The sequence below is a fragment of the Antedon bifida genome, chromosome 5 (genome assembly GCF_963402885.1).
Source record: "Antedon bifida chromosome 5, ecAntBifi1.1, whole genome shotgun sequence".
Lineage (NCBI taxonomy): Eukaryota > Metazoa > Echinodermata > Crinoidea > Comatulida > Antedonidae > Antedon > Antedon bifida.
The window spans coordinates 28455204-28473552 of record NC_136230.1 but is presented as its reverse complement, the minus strand read 5'-3'; the positions used below and the strand labels follow the sequence as shown (position 1 = coordinate 28473552).

At 32.4% G+C, this 18349-nt stretch overlaps 3 protein-coding genes across 4 annotated transcripts in view; 2 read left to right on the top strand and 1 right to left on the bottom strand.

The window, feature by feature from the left end:
* Positions 1-18349, top strand: part of LOC144843046 (guanylate cyclase soluble subunit beta-1-like) — a 181051-nt gene that overhangs the window by 74040 nt on the left and 88662 nt on the right. The gene's annotated exons all lie outside the window — the stretch shown is intronic.
* LOC144843044 (guanylate cyclase soluble subunit alpha-2-like) overlaps positions 1-18349 on the top strand; it is a 171326-nt gene that overhangs the window by 133256 nt on the left and 19721 nt on the right. The window lies entirely within an intron of this gene.
* LOC144842143 (heart- and neural crest derivatives-expressed protein 2-like) lies at positions 230-12577 on the bottom strand. Its single transcript, XM_078698528.1, has 2 exons — positions 11932-12577; positions 230-1781 (listed from the first exon to the last, which is right to left on the bottom strand). The coding sequence occupies exons 1-2, from the start codon at positions 12451-12453 to the stop codon at positions 1695-1697; spliced, it is 609 nt and encodes a 202-aa protein (XP_078554654.1). The 5' UTR covers positions 12454-12577; the 3' UTR covers positions 230-1694.

Sequence of the window (18349 nt, the reverse complement as noted above, 5' to 3'; positions counted from 1 at the left end):
ACTCACATTTGTTCACATCCAAAGGTAGCCTACCCATATCCTTTCGTCATAGACTAAACTTGGAACTTATTCACGCAGAATATGTTCATCCTATAACTAATATAATGATACAAATCAAATAAACTTAAACACAAACAATTGCTTCAAAATGTATTAAAAAAACAAATCAGAACCAGCATCATATTCATTTTAAATGTTAATGTCAATACAGTATACATTACATACTTTATTATGTAAGTAAAGCATAAAAATGTTATCATATTTCAAATAATTGATTTGATTTAGTATAACAGTTTCGTCATCAACAATAGAGCTGACAATTTTCCCCAAGAAATACAAAAATTACTATTCGATCCACTGACTAAAGCTCTGTCTACACTATCAAACTAGTGTGATGTGCCCAAATATGGTACTGATATGTCCAAATATGGTAGTGATATGACATCATCATGTCCATATATGGGCACACCACATAAAGTTTGATAGTGTAGACAGAGCTTAAGATTGATTAATTTCAGCTAAGTGGATAGTAAACTATTTATAATTCAGGGAAAATCTACAACGTCGATGTATGATGATATTTCAAATTTCGAATATATTCACTCAGTTAACTTTAACACTAAACAGTTATTTTAGGGACAGGTACATATTAACATATTTCCTGATAAAAAAATATGCATCTAATTACCCATGCACTTAAAACGACATTAGCGTTACAACATAAACAACAACTGGGGTTCCCCAAAGAGCGAATCGTAACATATTCCCGAAATATGACATTGAAAATAAATAATCGAAAGCCCCCTGTCATCCCTATAACAGTCACCCCTGTGACAATGTGACCTCTCAACGCAACAGCTTTCTCAAAAAGTCACAGAGTTTTGAAATATTTGAAACGAAAGACGCGATCAGAATTCACAGATTCGGACATCGATTGACTGATAAATTACTGTCTACTTAAAATTGAACAACATGTGGTTTTTATAAAAAAAATTTACTTGGCACAAAAATTACACTTCAATGTCAGATTTATCCCCATTTTGTAAATTATTTATGATTATAGAGGGCGGTTATATTTTTTTCTTTACATTCCGTTTAATATTATACATAAAGTGGACGCGCGCGTACAAAAGCTTTATCAGCTTTTGAACGCGCAAGTCAAATTATGCATCTTTTCATTGTGTTACCAAAGAGTATACGTTTTGATTATTAATGATAGTTATAAATAATGTTTGGAATTACTAGAAGCGTAGTTCCAGGAGCATGACGTAGTTGTTGCCATCTTCCATTTTGTGCCAATAATGCTACGAATAAATAACTTAAAGATTTAGTATATTGTCGCGTAACAGTTTATGATTTTCGTTTTAAAAAATGTTATTGCTTATACATTGTACTGATTTTATTTCTATTGTTAATAAAATACACACTAACTAATTTTTATATTTAAAAAATATAAAAAATAATTGGTGTACGGTATCAATTCATTCAATTCTGGAAACATATAAAGTTATATCTAAATAATATTAAATACTTTAAACCAAAGTTAATTTTAATATGGTTCAATATTTTGTTGATAATCAAATTTAGTTGTAATTCGATTCCAGCCTCAAAAGACGGACACAGCCTGTTCGCCACCACTTTTATTGTTATAACATTACTGGATGATCATCTGTATCTTGAATGTATACCAAAAGTTACTGGCGTAGTTCTAATGCCCATACGTGTTCCGGCCAACCAGTTCTTCCGCGTCCTCTTTTCTCGTTTTTACCTCGAATTGACGTCTGAAAGAGAAAAACAAAAACTCATTTAAAAAGAGTATGAAATGCATAGGTTGTATTATAAGTACATCAAGTGACGTAAGACAATAACATTGCGGAATCACAAGTGGAAACCAAAAACTGTAAAGCTTAGTTTCCACTAGGAGGTAGTGATGGTAGAAGACACAACGCAAGCTAGTTGACCAATGACAATCGGCATTTCGAATAATCCATCGCTTTGGTCATTTCACTTGCGTTGCGTCGTAGTGGGAACCAAGCTTTAGGTTGTCTCTTTTTTTAGCTAGTTGACCAATGACAAGCGGTAGTTCGAATAATCCATCGCTTTGGTCAAATCTCTTGCGCTACATCCTAGTGGGAACCAAGCTTTATAGGTTGTATCTTTTTAACGCGGTTTCATTAACGTTTTATCAACGCATTTCTCACTATATGGCAAACATCAGACTTTATCGTCTGACTTGGATCAATTATTTGACCTTAGTTTCCCTTTACAAGAAACAACATAAGTTCAGAGAAAATTAAGAATATGGACTGTCATTTTACCAACAAAAAAAATGACATGATTCGAATTCATCACACAGTGAACAGGTTTCATCCCCGACATAATATTAGCTCTTCAGTGAGAAACTGTTATCATCACGGAAACCATGCAGCTACACAGGACATTCTCCCACGCACACGTTGCGGCAAAATTCAAACATGACCGCGTCCAAATTACAGCAATCCGTGTAGTATACATTGATAAAACAATGTTTCTATTTCTGGATTGACTTTTACAATCCACAGAGAACAACACCTGTGCATAACTATTCTAATCGGAATAGTAATTTGCATATCGGGTAAGTTATGCATATTTTTAATCCCTTATCAATTTGGCAACGGACGTATGTTGTCATTTTAGGGTTAATTGGGAGTTGTAGTCTGGGGTGGCTGGCGCCGACAAAGCGTGTTCAAATATATATTCCTTGATATTTTGTTACATCATCATATCAAAGGGATTAGCGTAACACAGGTGCATACATACACAAATGAACAATTCAAGAAATAACATTTTCATTTACAATGTTTTTAATATCACAATCCTACAATTTACAAATAAAAACTAGGTATAAGATATAATACATGTCCCTGAGCAGAAATAAGAAGAGGGACTGAAATAGGAAACAAAACAAGAACATCTATAAGTCTGTCTTATTTATAGTAAAATGTGTATTGAAATTTATTACTTTCAAGAAAATGTATATTTGTTTACATTATAGGCCTAGTAAACAGTCAGGAATACCATTTTATATATATATATATTGCTCTTTTCAAGAGATCAGCAGCAAAATTGGCCCTTGACATATCTCATAAGGCTAGGCCTAACACAATCCTTTCTTCAGTAGCCTACTAACACCACCCCGACCCCACTCTACTTCCTTTGTCACTTTATGGGGGAAAAGAAACTGTGAAAAACCTGGCTACGTCGCGCAGACATGGATATCAAATTAATAAAATTAATTATAGGCCTATTATAGAAGTGGGATTAATACACTTTACTTCTTAGACGTGAGAACAATTAAGAGTCACAGGCCTGTCGTAGCTATAACGCGTTACTCACCATGTAGCTTAATGATTCCCTACACAAACGAGGGAAAAACTTGTACAGTAGTAGTATTGAACGGGGCTTCGTTAGGGTCACATTAGTACCCTTCTTTTAGAAGTCAATTAATATAACATTATAACTAATGAAGTACGACAATGCAGGCGCTTCAGCTGTTTCAGTATGTAATTGTTGTACTATAAGTATTATGTTTTTATTCTCGATCTTTATCTTTACAATGAGTCAGTTTTTGGCGATTTCCTTTACATTAAAATCAATTGATTTTCATTAACAGTTTGATGGCAGTACAAATGATCCCCTTATGCCAAACGCATGTTCTTCTATGTTAGAATTACCACCTATAAAAAGCCCTTAAAAGCTTGGCTCTCACTAGAAGAAATTCAAGGGCGTAACGTAACCAATCACGGTGAGATATACCACCATTCATCGCGTCGTGATTAATATAATTACTTGCGTTGCGTTGCGCGCGTCTACCACCTATTTAGCAATTTCAAACTTCGAGCGTACGCTTTACGAGATGAAGTTGACAAGGACGATTTGTGAAGTAGAGACTATAGGCTTAAAACATAGGACGCCCTTAATAAGCTTTGTAATGTATTAGTAACTTTGACAAGCTTTCAATTGTTGGTGAAAATGTTATAGAATTAAGCAATACTACTTTCATTAGTACTGTATTTCGACTTGTATTGGTAAAAAATAAGAAAAAGAAAAATAGTTTGTAACGTTTCATAATGCTTGACTTTCAAAGAAAAATCGAAACGCCGAATGGTGGACTGCGACAAAACATAACTACAGACTATACACTTTCTATCAACATTTCTGCTGCTCAAGTGAATGCTTGAACCGATCCTGTGCAACTTCGTCCCTGGGAAAATACCACGCAATGTAAAATTCGTTGTTGGACTAGGCCTAGTACTTCATTAACAATCCCCAACGACGACTGCATTGAAAAATGTAATTAATTTAAAAGGATTACACAATCAAAACGTACAAATACTTTAATCGTTTCAATTTATGGTCTAATTAGAACGTATTTCCTACAACAATCAAATACGACAGAAAGCATACAAAGCGTCAACACGATCGAGGATTAGGCTAGCAACTAATGATGGCACTTGAAGGCGCCAATGGATCAAAGGGAAACCGAATAGGCCTAGATAAACACGGGCACCAAAGGACAGAAGGTGGGCCTTGGGCCGACATAAAACTGCATCAGCTAGGTAACATTCCAATCCGAAAGTGACCAACAGAATAGAAAATATAAAGGAAGTGAGAGACACAAAACTTAGGCCCACCAAGGGGACAAATGTCGTTTTGTTGGGTGGGCCAACAGGTAACAATCTTAGCACAAGGACATAAATTATTGAGGTGACTACTAATAATGGGGGTTAATAAGCTACGCGCACTTTTGAAGAACAAGGTTTAAATAGTTTAAATATCGTTAATGTTCTCACTGTAATAATTAGGTAGGCCCAGCTCCACCGAGACTAGCCGGCGCTACTAAATACAGTGGTCGTCGCCCTAGAAGGGCATTTATATCCGACGAAATACGAAAGAATAAACGAAACAAAATTGAGACGGCAATAATACTGTGGGTCAGAAAGATTTACGTTGATCTTGTGATAGTTTAACCGAGTAATTTATTACCTTAAAAAAACAGTAGGTTTACGGTGACAGTTGTTATTCTACTTAAAATAAGTTTGCTTGTAACGAGGACAACCGTACACCCAAGGAGCTAATTGTTTTCAAAAAATTGAGAAAAAATCATTGTTGTTTTAAAAACTCGGGAAGGAAAGGTGTTAACAATTACTTTTCATCCACTCGTCGTGAGGTACAACAATTGTTTACATAAAAACAAATACAGTATCGACCTTTTTAATACAGTCAGTGGTTTTAAAACCTTATTTTTGTCTTAGTATTACATTATTTTTAGAAAGTTTGTTAATATACTGTAAACCTTTACAAATATCTGAGTGTACAGTACATTAATGCAATTGAATCGCTCTTTTAGCTAGCAAGGCGCAGAAACAAACCCCAACAGAATAGCTAATTCTATGTTTTGTTTCACGGTATAATAATCTAATATTAATAATGGTATCTGTTTTATTATGTGGTCGGTGATTTTATTTTGGTCTTAATCAATAGTATTAAATTATTTTTAGAAAGTTCGTTAATGAACAGCAAACGTTTACAAATACCTGAGTATGCATGAAATTGCATCGCTCTTTAACAAGGAGCAGAAAAAATGTGAAATAGTTTTTAAATAAAGTCCCAAATTTGTACCTTACTCAATAATTTTTTAAACGCATTCAAATAAGCATATTCCGATTTCATTCACTTTTATTTAATTGTATTTTATCAAAGATATGATAAAACAAACAAAATATTTCAGCATTGTTGGAATTCATACAACAAGAAAAAAACTGTCAAAAACGAAAATATTCAAAAGCCGAGTGAGAACCGATAGTGAGTTGTTGTATTGTAATTAATCCTGACACGCAGGAAATTTAAACAATTCCCTAAAGATATAAAATTGACATAAAATTGAAATTTTAGTAAGAACTTAAATCTCTAACGTGTATTTGTTAAATATTTTGTGAAAATTGGAAAATTATGTTAAAACATTATTATCAAATAGTTTACTTAATTTAATAGACAGCAATGTATGTTGAATAGTTTGTAAAATACTAAAAAAACGAGTAATATTAAATAGATAACTAAGATGAAACATATATATTTATATATATTATATATGATGTAATAAGATAAACGCCTAAATATAGCAATACCATTAGTAAGATGAACTCGTCGTTCAAGGTTGCAGTTGCGCTAAAATATGGAATAAGTACCTACCAACTTAAATTAAATATTCCCCAACAACTACTTCATTCAAAACAAGATATCAATCTCATTTTTTCTTCGCAAAACTAATTTTGAACTAATAAAGATGTTGTTAAATAAATGAATAAAAAAATAATAAAATAATAGTGGTGGGACATAGAATGTACCGTACAAATTGGTTAGTTACAGTTTTTTTGAAAAAAGGTGAATAATTATCACCGAAATCGCAAAAATAGGAACAATAAGGCCATATTAAGTATTGAATATAAAGAACGAACATTATAGACACTAAAAATACTAATACTAATAATGCAGCTAGCGTTTGGTTCCCATGAACGACACAACGCGTGGACGATACGCGCAAGTCAACAATTTGACCAATCACAGGGGGAAGAAGATAACTCGTAGCTTACGTTTTTAAGTTTGCAAAGTGTGAAATCTATTTAACTGTATCAACAAAATAATAACAAGATGGGAATATGAAACACTTTTGTATCAAAATTAGAGTAATTATAACGTTGACCAGGTTAGTCTACTATCTATAGATAATGACCAAAATCTATTTGCTATGTCTTGTAAAATATGAAAGTTATCTATAAAATGTAAAAAAGATACTAATTTTAATAAATTACCGGAATATGTTGTTTAACTTATCTTTTTGTTTAGCAGGTGTTGAAATTCAAGCTTCTTGTTAGTATATTAATCTGCATAGTTGCACGAACTTTAATGCACATTTTTGTCTATGTTAATTTCCTGCTATCGGCCTAACTATGATTTTGTATGATAATGTGTACTATTTTTACAATTTTACGTTTTCTTTTTTACACACAAACCACTCGTCAACACTATGGAAAGGTTGTAATTAATGACATAAGAATCAACAAGAAGAATTACAATTTTCGATATACAGTAGTAAATATTTAATTTAAAAATGCTGGTTTTATAATTAACTATTATATAATTATTCTTTACGTTAAACCATTCACGAATACGTACGTGGTTTAACGTAAAGAATTATATACAGATAATAGTAAATAGTACTGTAATATGGCAGAACATTGGAAAGTGAGTTACAACAATACTATAATAATTATTCATGGTACAAACAAAAATAAAATAGCTTGAAAATATACCGGTTGTGATAAATATGCTATTAAATGTATTTAAGTACGAATTATCTATTGCAAGTTAGGGTTAGGTGATATGAGTTGGTGTACTTTTTACATCCTATATCTTGACGCACACACTGTAAAAAATTACTCAAAATAAATTTCAAAGACAAACGTACAGTAAATCAATCTGAATATGTACAGACAGTCAGTCACCGTTGATAGTTCGAGCCCAAACGTTTATTTATTACGACACCTCAGTATCCAGCACTTTTCGTATCCAGGTCGTATTCTGCTCAAAGTGTTATTGAAGTAGGCCTACACCCTTCAGATTTAAGAACATCAGGCCTAACCAAAATTTATACATGGAACGAAAAGTACGTTCGCTAATTATAAAAACTGTGGTTCACAAATCTCGTGGTTAACACTAAACCAACAAATCACATATTTTGACAAATAATCCGAAAATTGGTAGAATTTCTAGACGACTATTTATTATTGTACCGTACTATCAATCAACTACAAACAAAATTTATTGAAGAATATTTTATGAAAGCGTTCATTCAACATAAACTTGAATGCAATATTTTACATTTGTTGGCTTGATAAAACACTCGAAAATAACAAATATAGAGGCTATTGATTTGTATTTTAAAATGCAGGTCCCTCGGAACAAAACAAACAAAATAGTATGGAGATATATACTGACGGTAACCATAACCAGTGAATCAACCGGCCATGTTGTGACTTTTTCTAACATGTTCGTTGTTGTTATCATCAACCGTCACATCTTAACACTAGTGTGTATATACTTACTTATTATACAGCTGATGTAACGAATGTAACCTATCTAACATTATTCATACTCCGTTTCTGGATGAATGTACAAGTTCCAATTTCTCAACTTTTTTCAGTTACTGTTACCTATATTTCAATACTTTACAATTTGACATATCGTTGAGAACAAAATGATAATCGTTAAAGCAATGTGACAGGCGTTGTCATAACGGTGGACTTTAACTTTAAATCTATCCTTCATCGTTTTGAAATCTTCAATTAAGCATGTGCTTCTCATACATACCAATGGAGCCGATGAGCAAACTTCTTTACGACAACGATCTCTACACTAAAAAAACTGGGTTCGTGTAACACTACCACCTGGTCTACCCCAACTTTCTACAGCTTATTTCTATAGTATCCCTGTCTTAAATGCAGATGTTTGTCTATGCTAACTTTTCATCAATATGATTCTGTCCAACATGCTACGGGTTTTAACTGTACCAGACCCTGTCAGAGATGCATTGATGTTATTTTTCGGAAACTGTATACAGACCACGGTATTCAACACTGTCAGAAATTAAGCCTCTGCCAGGATTTGTTATGATAAAGACAAGATACCATATTCATAACATCACGTACACATTGGAATTATGACGATATGTATGTGTGCTGGTTTTGCTAACGTGAAGGGGTTGCGATGTGACCCCCTGTCTTGCCGATAAAACACAAACCAGAGACACTTTGGAAACTCCAAGTTGTTGAAACTCGCATATCCGGTGTAAAACGTTATCATAACTGTCACCCCATGAATAAATACTGTATTGTACCATGAATACACATTTTAAATGTGTCATTTTCTTTTAAAACATTTATATATAATTTCGTTAAATTCATTTATATATAATTTGTATAAGGTAGGCCTACGTCAATTAATGTATTGCTAGCTTCGGTTGGATAGACAATCGTTAAGGTTTTACTAAACTAAAATAAAGAAATACCTAAAGAACACAAATCTTCTATTATAATGTTTTTTCGGAATATTATGATATATTCTCTTAAAAAAAACTTAAAAAGACTTACAGAGAGGCATCGTTTGTTTCTTGTGTGACTGACAAATATATTCATATTACGTTACCATGTTAACAGTACCAGCATGAATTTGTTTAGTTTTAATTTTACATCAGTGTTTCAAATCATAATATATGCTCTGTTTATTTTAGATAATTTTGATTTCAAACGTTTAGTTAAAACTAACTAACTCTAAAACTAGCCATTCTTTCATATTATATATTTAAAAGCAGTTGATAGTGATTTTACATTAGTGTTTAACATAAATATGATCTGATCTTATAATTTTGATTTCGTGATAGTACGATATTAATTTAAGTTTAAACAGATATCAAACGTTAAGTTTACTCAACTCTAAAACTAGCCATTCTTTCAAATGTATTTATTTAAAAGCAGGTTGATAGTTCTCGTTTAGACATGCCAATTTCCTGGTGCGTTCAAGAGTATGTCCATTTTGAGTCCCCAAAGAGGCTCATCCCAAAGTATAAACAGCTAATACAGCGGTCACACTATGCCCCTCAAACATTTCTCATACCACTTGGGTATTGCCAGGCCCCGTTTCTAAGTTGATGCTAATTCCAACCAAACAGGATTTTAACACAAAACATACACCCCTTTCATTTACGAGTCTGGGTGAGTCACAGGGTGTCCTACTATAACGAGGCCTGCAAAGCACACATCTTTATAGAACATAATTCCATGACGTTTTATACTTCTTTAACAGCTAACATTATAAAATTACGAACTTTGTGTAAAATTCTTCATACACTGTTTTTATTTATAAACTAACAATAAAACAATCGGATATAGACCTGTGTTGGAAGTTATCAATTATGAACAGTAGTTGCAAATACAGTTAACACTTCATACATATTTATATTGTGTTTATTACGAATGTTATTAAATAATAATAAACGGGGTTAGCGGAAACATCCAATCCAAGAGGGGAAATAACCAACAAGTGGTAGTCGTTAATTTAGGCATACTGGAAGGACTAGCGATGGTAGATTCTAGACCAAAAAAGTGGCATCAATTAGCCTATAACCATGCGTTGGGCCCGCTTTAGCGAGGGTGACTTGAGGCCTAAACAGACCAAAAACATGCTAACTAGTTTACGTTAGATTTCATTTTTAAAACAATGTTTACCAATTTAAATAAATATATAAATAATAATATAAATAAATTCACCATTTGTAATGCAACATTTATTTAAATGTATTTTGTAAAACGAATTCTGGGCTATGGCTCACATTTTCAGTTATAAACAACTGGGTCCTCGAATCGAAGAAGTGTAAACTCTTGTCAAAACAAAATACAAAAGGTTAATGATTCTAATATGTGTAAACGATCACATGGTATATATATACTGACTAATCTATGTGGTGTTGACTACTATTTACGGGTTTAAAATGAAAATAAAGGTTTTACAAATTTTGTTTTTCAATATGAAATTGTCATCTCAAATATAAATAAAAAATGTAGATTTTACGAAACCTGATTTACATTATTCGTCTCACTGAAAACGTAATCATAGAACACAATATACGACAAAGTAATATTAATTACTTCAAAAACAATTTTTGTAATACAGTACATTGACGAAATGTAGGTTGTGCAACAAAATAATATGTTTTGGTATTATTATATTCAGACGGAGAATGAATGCACATTCATTCATTATTGGCTATACTATTTACAATTTAGAAAATTACAAAAAAATACTAAGTAAAAGAAAAATCTAAGCAGTAAACTCATCAAACGTAATGGTTGGCGCTATAATGTTATTCCAATCAGCCACAAATTTGAATCAATGTATTATAATAAATAATAATACATTTAGGCCTATATTAGTCAGAAGACAACACAGTGACTATGCATATTAATAATAAAATAAAAAGTGCACAAATAAATAAATTGTTGCTTGAAGTATACTGAAGGATTATATTTAATAATAAATGAATATATTTTATTTACAGTTTAAATTTATATCATAAAATGTCCTCCACAATCCATCTGTAAATACTGTAATACATGCAATGCGTATTTATAACGACGAAAACAAAGAAGCTAGTATTCTATAAGGCATACAGTTTTAGAGATGTTTACATAAGTTGATTGTCGGCACTTACAAATTAAGTTTATTATTTAAAATAATAAGTATAAATGTTGAAATCACAGTAATTGCACTATTATTTTAAACCAGAAAAGAGTGAAATTAAACTTAGGCCCATATTGCTTAACTTCGTTAAGTTAGGCCTACATCGGTGGTGGCCACGTGGTACACGACCAAAACCGGAACGACCCATGACGGCCATCGCTAAGGGTGACTAAATACATGGAATCTAAAACAGCCAAGCCACGTTTGATTTCATTTTATATACTGTACTAGATTCTATAAATTAGTTGAAATTTAGAACGTTGAAAAAATAAAATCTTTCGAAAACGACAAATATATTTCTTATATTAAGAACTAACTTAATACTAATAGATAACTAAATCAAGAAATTGACAAATTCCTCACGCAATTTGAAATTAATTGCGCACATCGGTCTAATTCTAATCACAACTATGCACTAACTAATACTAATAAAAAGTAGTATTTACTATTTACTCTATTATATAGTAATCTGATCATAAAAGCATCAATGTTATTTGAGGGTTTAGGCTTATTACATAATTATTGATAAAACCTTAAAAGAACATGTAAATAAAAACAATAAGAAAACAAGTATAGATAATAATGAAAAAAACTCACCATATTGTCTTGTATTTGCTTTTGTCTTTCTTTTCCTTCCATTCGTTTGAATTCAGCCCTTATGTGGCCTAAATCAACGTCTAAGTGGCATTTTGTATTATCTTCATATAAAAGTTCTGTAAGGTATGCAATGTAACTGCTTGCTAGGCGTAATGTTTTGATTTTGGAAAGTTTTGTATCGGCGGGAACGTTAGGGATACACTCACGTAATTCGGCAAATGCCGAGTTTATACTTTGCGTCCGCCTGCGCTCCTTTTTTGCCGCTACACGCCTCGGTGCTCGGATAGTCCTCGGACCGTTTGATTCCTCGTAGACGCAACTATGTGCAGTTGGAAGTGGGCTGTGGATGAGATTATGGTGGTGATAATCAGGGGGTTGGTGTAAGGGCATAGCTGATTCTAGGCCTGGGTTCAACATCCATGGTTGCCGCTGGTTGTACATTCGATCCCGTCCATCCTGCCGGTGATTACCTAGGTGATGCTGCTGAAGAGAATAATCGGAAAATTCATGGATAAGACTCATGTCTTCAGATATTTCGATCCTGAATAAAAAAAATACCAAATGAATGAAATTCTTCCTTTCTATCGCTGATTTATCATGAATATCAAAGCAATGATTTAAAATCAAACACAGTTGAGATGTATGTTGATATCGTCCAAACAATAAATTCTATCGGAATGTTCTGGCTCGACTCGGACATTCAGACAGTCACGGTTCACTGTCGACTCTAGGCCGATGTGTCTTTAAATAAGTATGGTGTTTGTGTAAGTCGACAACGGTCATTATTCGATCTTATAGGTGAGAGTAACGGGTGCGGAAATCGTGATGGGTAGCTAACTTTTCACTATACCGCGACCTTCTTCCTACACTCTTCAAAGTTATTCGCGGCGACGAATCGGGCAAGAATCGTCCATTTTTCAAGCAGGGTGCGATAATCGCGATTCATTCTATTGCCAGGCGGAGAACCTGATTGAATTTGTCATGTAAAGGAGGTACTACAAAATACAGACACCTAATTGGTCTATAATTAACATTTCTGACTGACAGTAAAATGCTTGTTAATTCGCCTTATAAGCAGTTAAAAAATTACCATGACAAAGTAAGAATAACATTCGATGTCAAACAAAGATTTCTTGACAAAGAGGACAGTTTTCAAGTAGATACTGATTACATTTTGAAAATTTGAATATAAAACACAAAACTTTATTTATATCATATATATCATTTAAACAAATATTTCAACTCATGAAGAATGTACTTACAGCATTATTAAAAAATTATAAAACAATAAAATAACGTACATAACCGTTATTACAGTAAATTGAGAGCCGGTTTTACACACGTATGTATATAGGGTAAGAATAAAATATGCATTCGATCGAAGCTAAACTGACTTTATTATTTTATAAAAATAACGGATTTGTTTCTTGATTATATATGCGCTAAGCTTAATTCATTTTAACATTAATTTATCGAATTTTTAAAGAAATTATTTTCTTAAAGGTAAATGTAGTAAGTATCATAGGCCTATTACACGTAGCGTAAATTCAGTTTTCCTATTTCTTATAATAAGTATAATTAACATATATTTATATTATATATATTATTTATAATAATCAAACACAGCACAGCACAGGCAGTATGTTTATTTGCTAACTTAAAACAGAAGTACCCACAAAGAAGCGGCTCTTAGCGCGTGCCTTCGAGGTCCCCACATATTGTGGTAGGCACTGTACGCCTAATTTATTGGACACATCTTTTACCAAGTGTTTCAACGTGTTTTGTGTAAAGATCCTCTTACTAAACCATGTCATAAGGGTCCCCAGTTAATTCGAATAAAACAAATGATATAATTAGCTTTGATAGCAACTTGGTTCAAAGTGTTTTCGCTTAGGGCTTGTGATTCTGTTTTTTATCATCAGCATTGGCTTTGTTACGGAACATGAGTCGGCCCCATGGAGGAAGTTTTGAATGGACTTAAACCAGTAAGCAATGTCCTGTCATAAGCCCTATGCGGCTACTTTTGGGAAAAACTGGTTTCATCAAACACTGATATCTTCCGGGAGATTCACCAACAAACGCCGTTATAGGTAATGAGAGTAGAGGGCCTTTGAAAACCAGACACGCAGCAGAAGTGGCGATGATGGATAACTTGTTTAAAAAGTAAACATTATTGTATCTATGTTACTCGGCCGATGACACAAGCGTCCGAAAAGACACCGCCGATGAGTAGGCTAAAATGATAATATATTTCACAATATATTAATTGAATTAGCCATTTGTAATTATTATGAGAAAATCTAAGTGAAGTGATTTAAATACAAACTGTACCATGATTCGATAACTATATTATTTTATAACATTAGGAAAATCTTAAAATAATGATTTAGTTCGCTGTTTGACAAACTGTTGTATTTTGTATTCGTTGTTGCACCGTTATTAAATAAATTAAATCAAATTCATTATATTATAAAAACAGTTATACTAAATAATTTCTAATGGCAAGCAAACAAAATTTATATTTATAGGCATAACAATTTTCCAGTTTATAAATTTCGGTATTGATAATAGGCCTAACACTGTATGAAAAAACATTGACGAATTTTAGCAGTTAAAAAAAAATGTCAAAATTAATATCTTCAATATATACATTAAATAAAATAGTTGATAATGAAAAAAACCTAAACGTTCTATTTTATAGATTTTGTTCATATAAGAAGCTTAGTTACAATCATTGACGAATTTTCAGTTCACAAAAACTTATTTAATCTTCAATAGTACGTTTTTATAGTGTAATTGCTCGCGGCACGGCGGCAACGAGAATGCCTAATCCGCCTTCAAGATGTAGGCCTACAGTATAATTGTTGTATCACTGAGCACAAAGCCTTTGAAACACCTATCTTATTACTACAAAGAAGCCTACAAGTGGGAAGTTTTAGAGAGAGGATTAATTAAAGGTTTATACATTCCGTTAGATTAAAATGGTTGTCCAAGTAAAAGACCAATCCTTCTTTGATAGAAACCAGTTAACAGATAAGAACAACACTAAAACACCACATCTTTTGTAGAGTTTTTTTTCTATTTTCTAATTATAATATAGGAGCAGTTTTTTTTTTCAGACACTCTGAGTCTGATTAAGTATTCGTAATTAGTTATCATGGGATAATACCATGATTCATACGCATTTGGGATTATTATATATTTAATGCAATGTAATGTGGAAAATGCATTTTTATAATAAAAAAAAACGATAGGTATAAACCCAGAAAAACAAAATATAGATAAACTTTAAATTCGATACTAAAATCTAAAATTCATAGATTGACTTGAATGTCAATAGTAATAAATGTAAACATACGCTACGTTAGTTTGACAATAATTCGGGTTAACACGTGCTTACATCTGTAACCCCCAAGTTTGATGTACCCAAATCTCTAGGGTGTCCATCTAAATGTTGCCTACGATAGTTTGTCATCATCATTATGCAGCCATCCCCGCTGTGTTGACAGAGAATGAGCATAATATAGGCCTAGAACTCTGTTTCTTGTTGTTGAGTTGTAGGCCTAGGCTGTGATATGTTACATTTTGGGGAGCACCTGATCATTGGCGCACTTCTTTAACAGCTGTGCATCCGTAATTGTCTCTTTTGCCGAGATTTTTTAGATATTAGGGTATAAATTTATAAGAAAGGGGTTCAAATACTACCCCCTTAAATTAGCAAAATAAGATCTGAAGGATAATTATCCGAGATCTGTCAAAATTTGACACGAATTAAAATTGAAGCCCAATTGGATTGTAAAAAAGACAGCTGCAATCTAAATAACTAGTATTTCTTTCTAATTTCTTCGTATCTTTTCTAAACATTTCAATAAAGCCAGAACTGTCATTCATTCTATCTTTAGAGAATGCCCTACATATGCCTATAATATATAAAAATATAGATCAGAGAAGGAACGCGATTTTAACCATGTCTTCTTAGTGTTGTGTTCTTTACATCTTACATTTTGAATAATGCTACAATGGGAAAGAACATAAGTAAATAGGACCAATCAAAGTAATAACACGAATTATTTGTTTTTGTCTTTCGTGGAAACAACCCACCTTTATTATTTCCGACTTTTTTTCGTTACATCAGCTAGATGTAACTCTTACATGCTTCAAAGAGAAATTGACACCATAAATCACAATGAATGAATGTGTTAAAATGTAATATGCCTATATTTAATTTATAGAAATCGTATCCTAATTAGGCCTATTGCAATTCGTAGCACACAAAAATACATATTTATAACCATGATTTTAAACAATTCTTTAAAATATATGTTTCATACAGAAAAAGCACAAAAATAAAAAAAAAATATTAGCTTATCAACGATACATATGTAACAACAACTTTAAAAATGAATACGTTTAATAAAGCAATATACAGTTAATAATATTCATTAGTAAAATATTAATGATAGCATTTTAAAAAAAGATAATATTATGATCATCATCATATTCGCGACAATAATTTAAGAAATTAAGTTTTATCTTAATTTTGAGTTAATACTAATCGCAAAATTTGAAATAAAACAAAATATCAATAATTTATAACTGGTTTACATTACATTAAAATAATAATCATGTTCATTTTGTGTTACATAATTTACGATAACTGCTTTACATTATAATGCTGGCATGTAAATCATGTATCTAAACAAACTAAAACAAGTTGTATTTATTAATTAGTAAGTTACTAAACAGATAGTTAATTTGACGGTGTTCTTATAATATCCTTTAATTTAATTACAAGGTAACACTGTTTGAACCCCGTGTGAATCGGCATCATTCGGTTACTGTAGCGTAAGTCAGTGTGGCCAACGAACGGAGTCACTTTCAACCCTTTGTTCCACAGGACATTTTAAACCCTGATTTATTTCTGGTAAATACCTAGTTAATTGATTATACATAGGCTTTGATTATAATTGCACTCACCCCCGGTCAGCCACCGCTATGGTCTATTTTAAGATTAGTCTTAAGATAACAAAAGTTAAGACCTACATTTCCTAAAAAAATATCCTATTCTACTCTATTCTTACTATATAATGTAGACTTTGCGATGGGGAGAATTTGTAGGGGAGAATTTGTATGGGGCGATTTTGTAAGGGGCAACTTTGTAAGGGGTGAATTTGTATGGGGTGACTTAGTAAGGGGTGAATTTGTATGGGGTGACTTTGAGATGGGGCGACTTTGTAAGGGGTGAATTTGTATAGGGTGAATTTGTATAGGGTGATTTTGCGATGGGGCGAATTTGTAAGGGGTGAATCTGACTTTGCGATGGGGCGACTTTGTAAGGGGTGAATTTGTATGGGGTGACTTTGTAAAGGGTGAATTTGTATGGGATGACTTTGCGATGGGGTGGATGTGTATGGGGTGGATGTGTATGGGGTGATTTTGCGATGGGGCGACTTGACTGGATCTCGTAATTTAGAGGCCTAATAATACACATTGAAATTCATAAATGTCCACCTTACACAATTCTATTCATTAATCTATTAAATGTTCTGTATACTTTTATTTTATGTCGTGTGAAACGATAAACTTAAAACCTCAATCTAAAAACTTAATCCTAATATTAGAATGTTTTTTATTATTGAACAATTAAACATTTGTAATATAAAACATTTAAATCGAATTTTATATTTTAAGTTGGTTATAGGCCAAGCACTATAAAATAAAATTGTATATTATAATTAACTTATTTAATCATTTATGCCTATTAATTAGTATTTAAAATAGTATAATTTATTTATTTATATAATAATAATCCTTTTATTTTTTCTTGGAAGACCGTTTGTAATCCAGTCTTTTGTTTCGATTCAATTAAAAAGGGGATAAAGCACATAACATGATTGATATTTATATAAAAAAAATGTGTTTACACTTGAATATTTATTGAGACTTAACCATTTATTTCAACTATGACGTGTTAAATTATGACAGACATCAACAAGATATAAAGACGGTAATGTTTCTATAGCTAATTAGTTTATTTATAATCTATTAGACACGCCGCTGACGAAAAGGAGGTCACACGGCTGAAGTATCATATAATATTGAAAACGAAGGTAGAAGAGGAATTCGATGCGCCAAGAGGAACTATGCCACATCTTAAGGGACATATCTGCCCGACCCCCCGCACAAACAGATAGTGAATCCCGACACCCTGGGGAAAGGGTACATAATAATAATATGATCAACAGAAATGAGATCGTTTATGTTCGAGTAAATAACAGAAATACCATATTATGAGGCCTTCTATAGACCTACTTTAATCGTGTACATTATTTCATTGTATGATTTCTAGTGAAATAGGGGGTATTAAAGATTTTGGTTTTGATCACGTGGTGTCCCAGGAGACACTGTGCGAGAATCA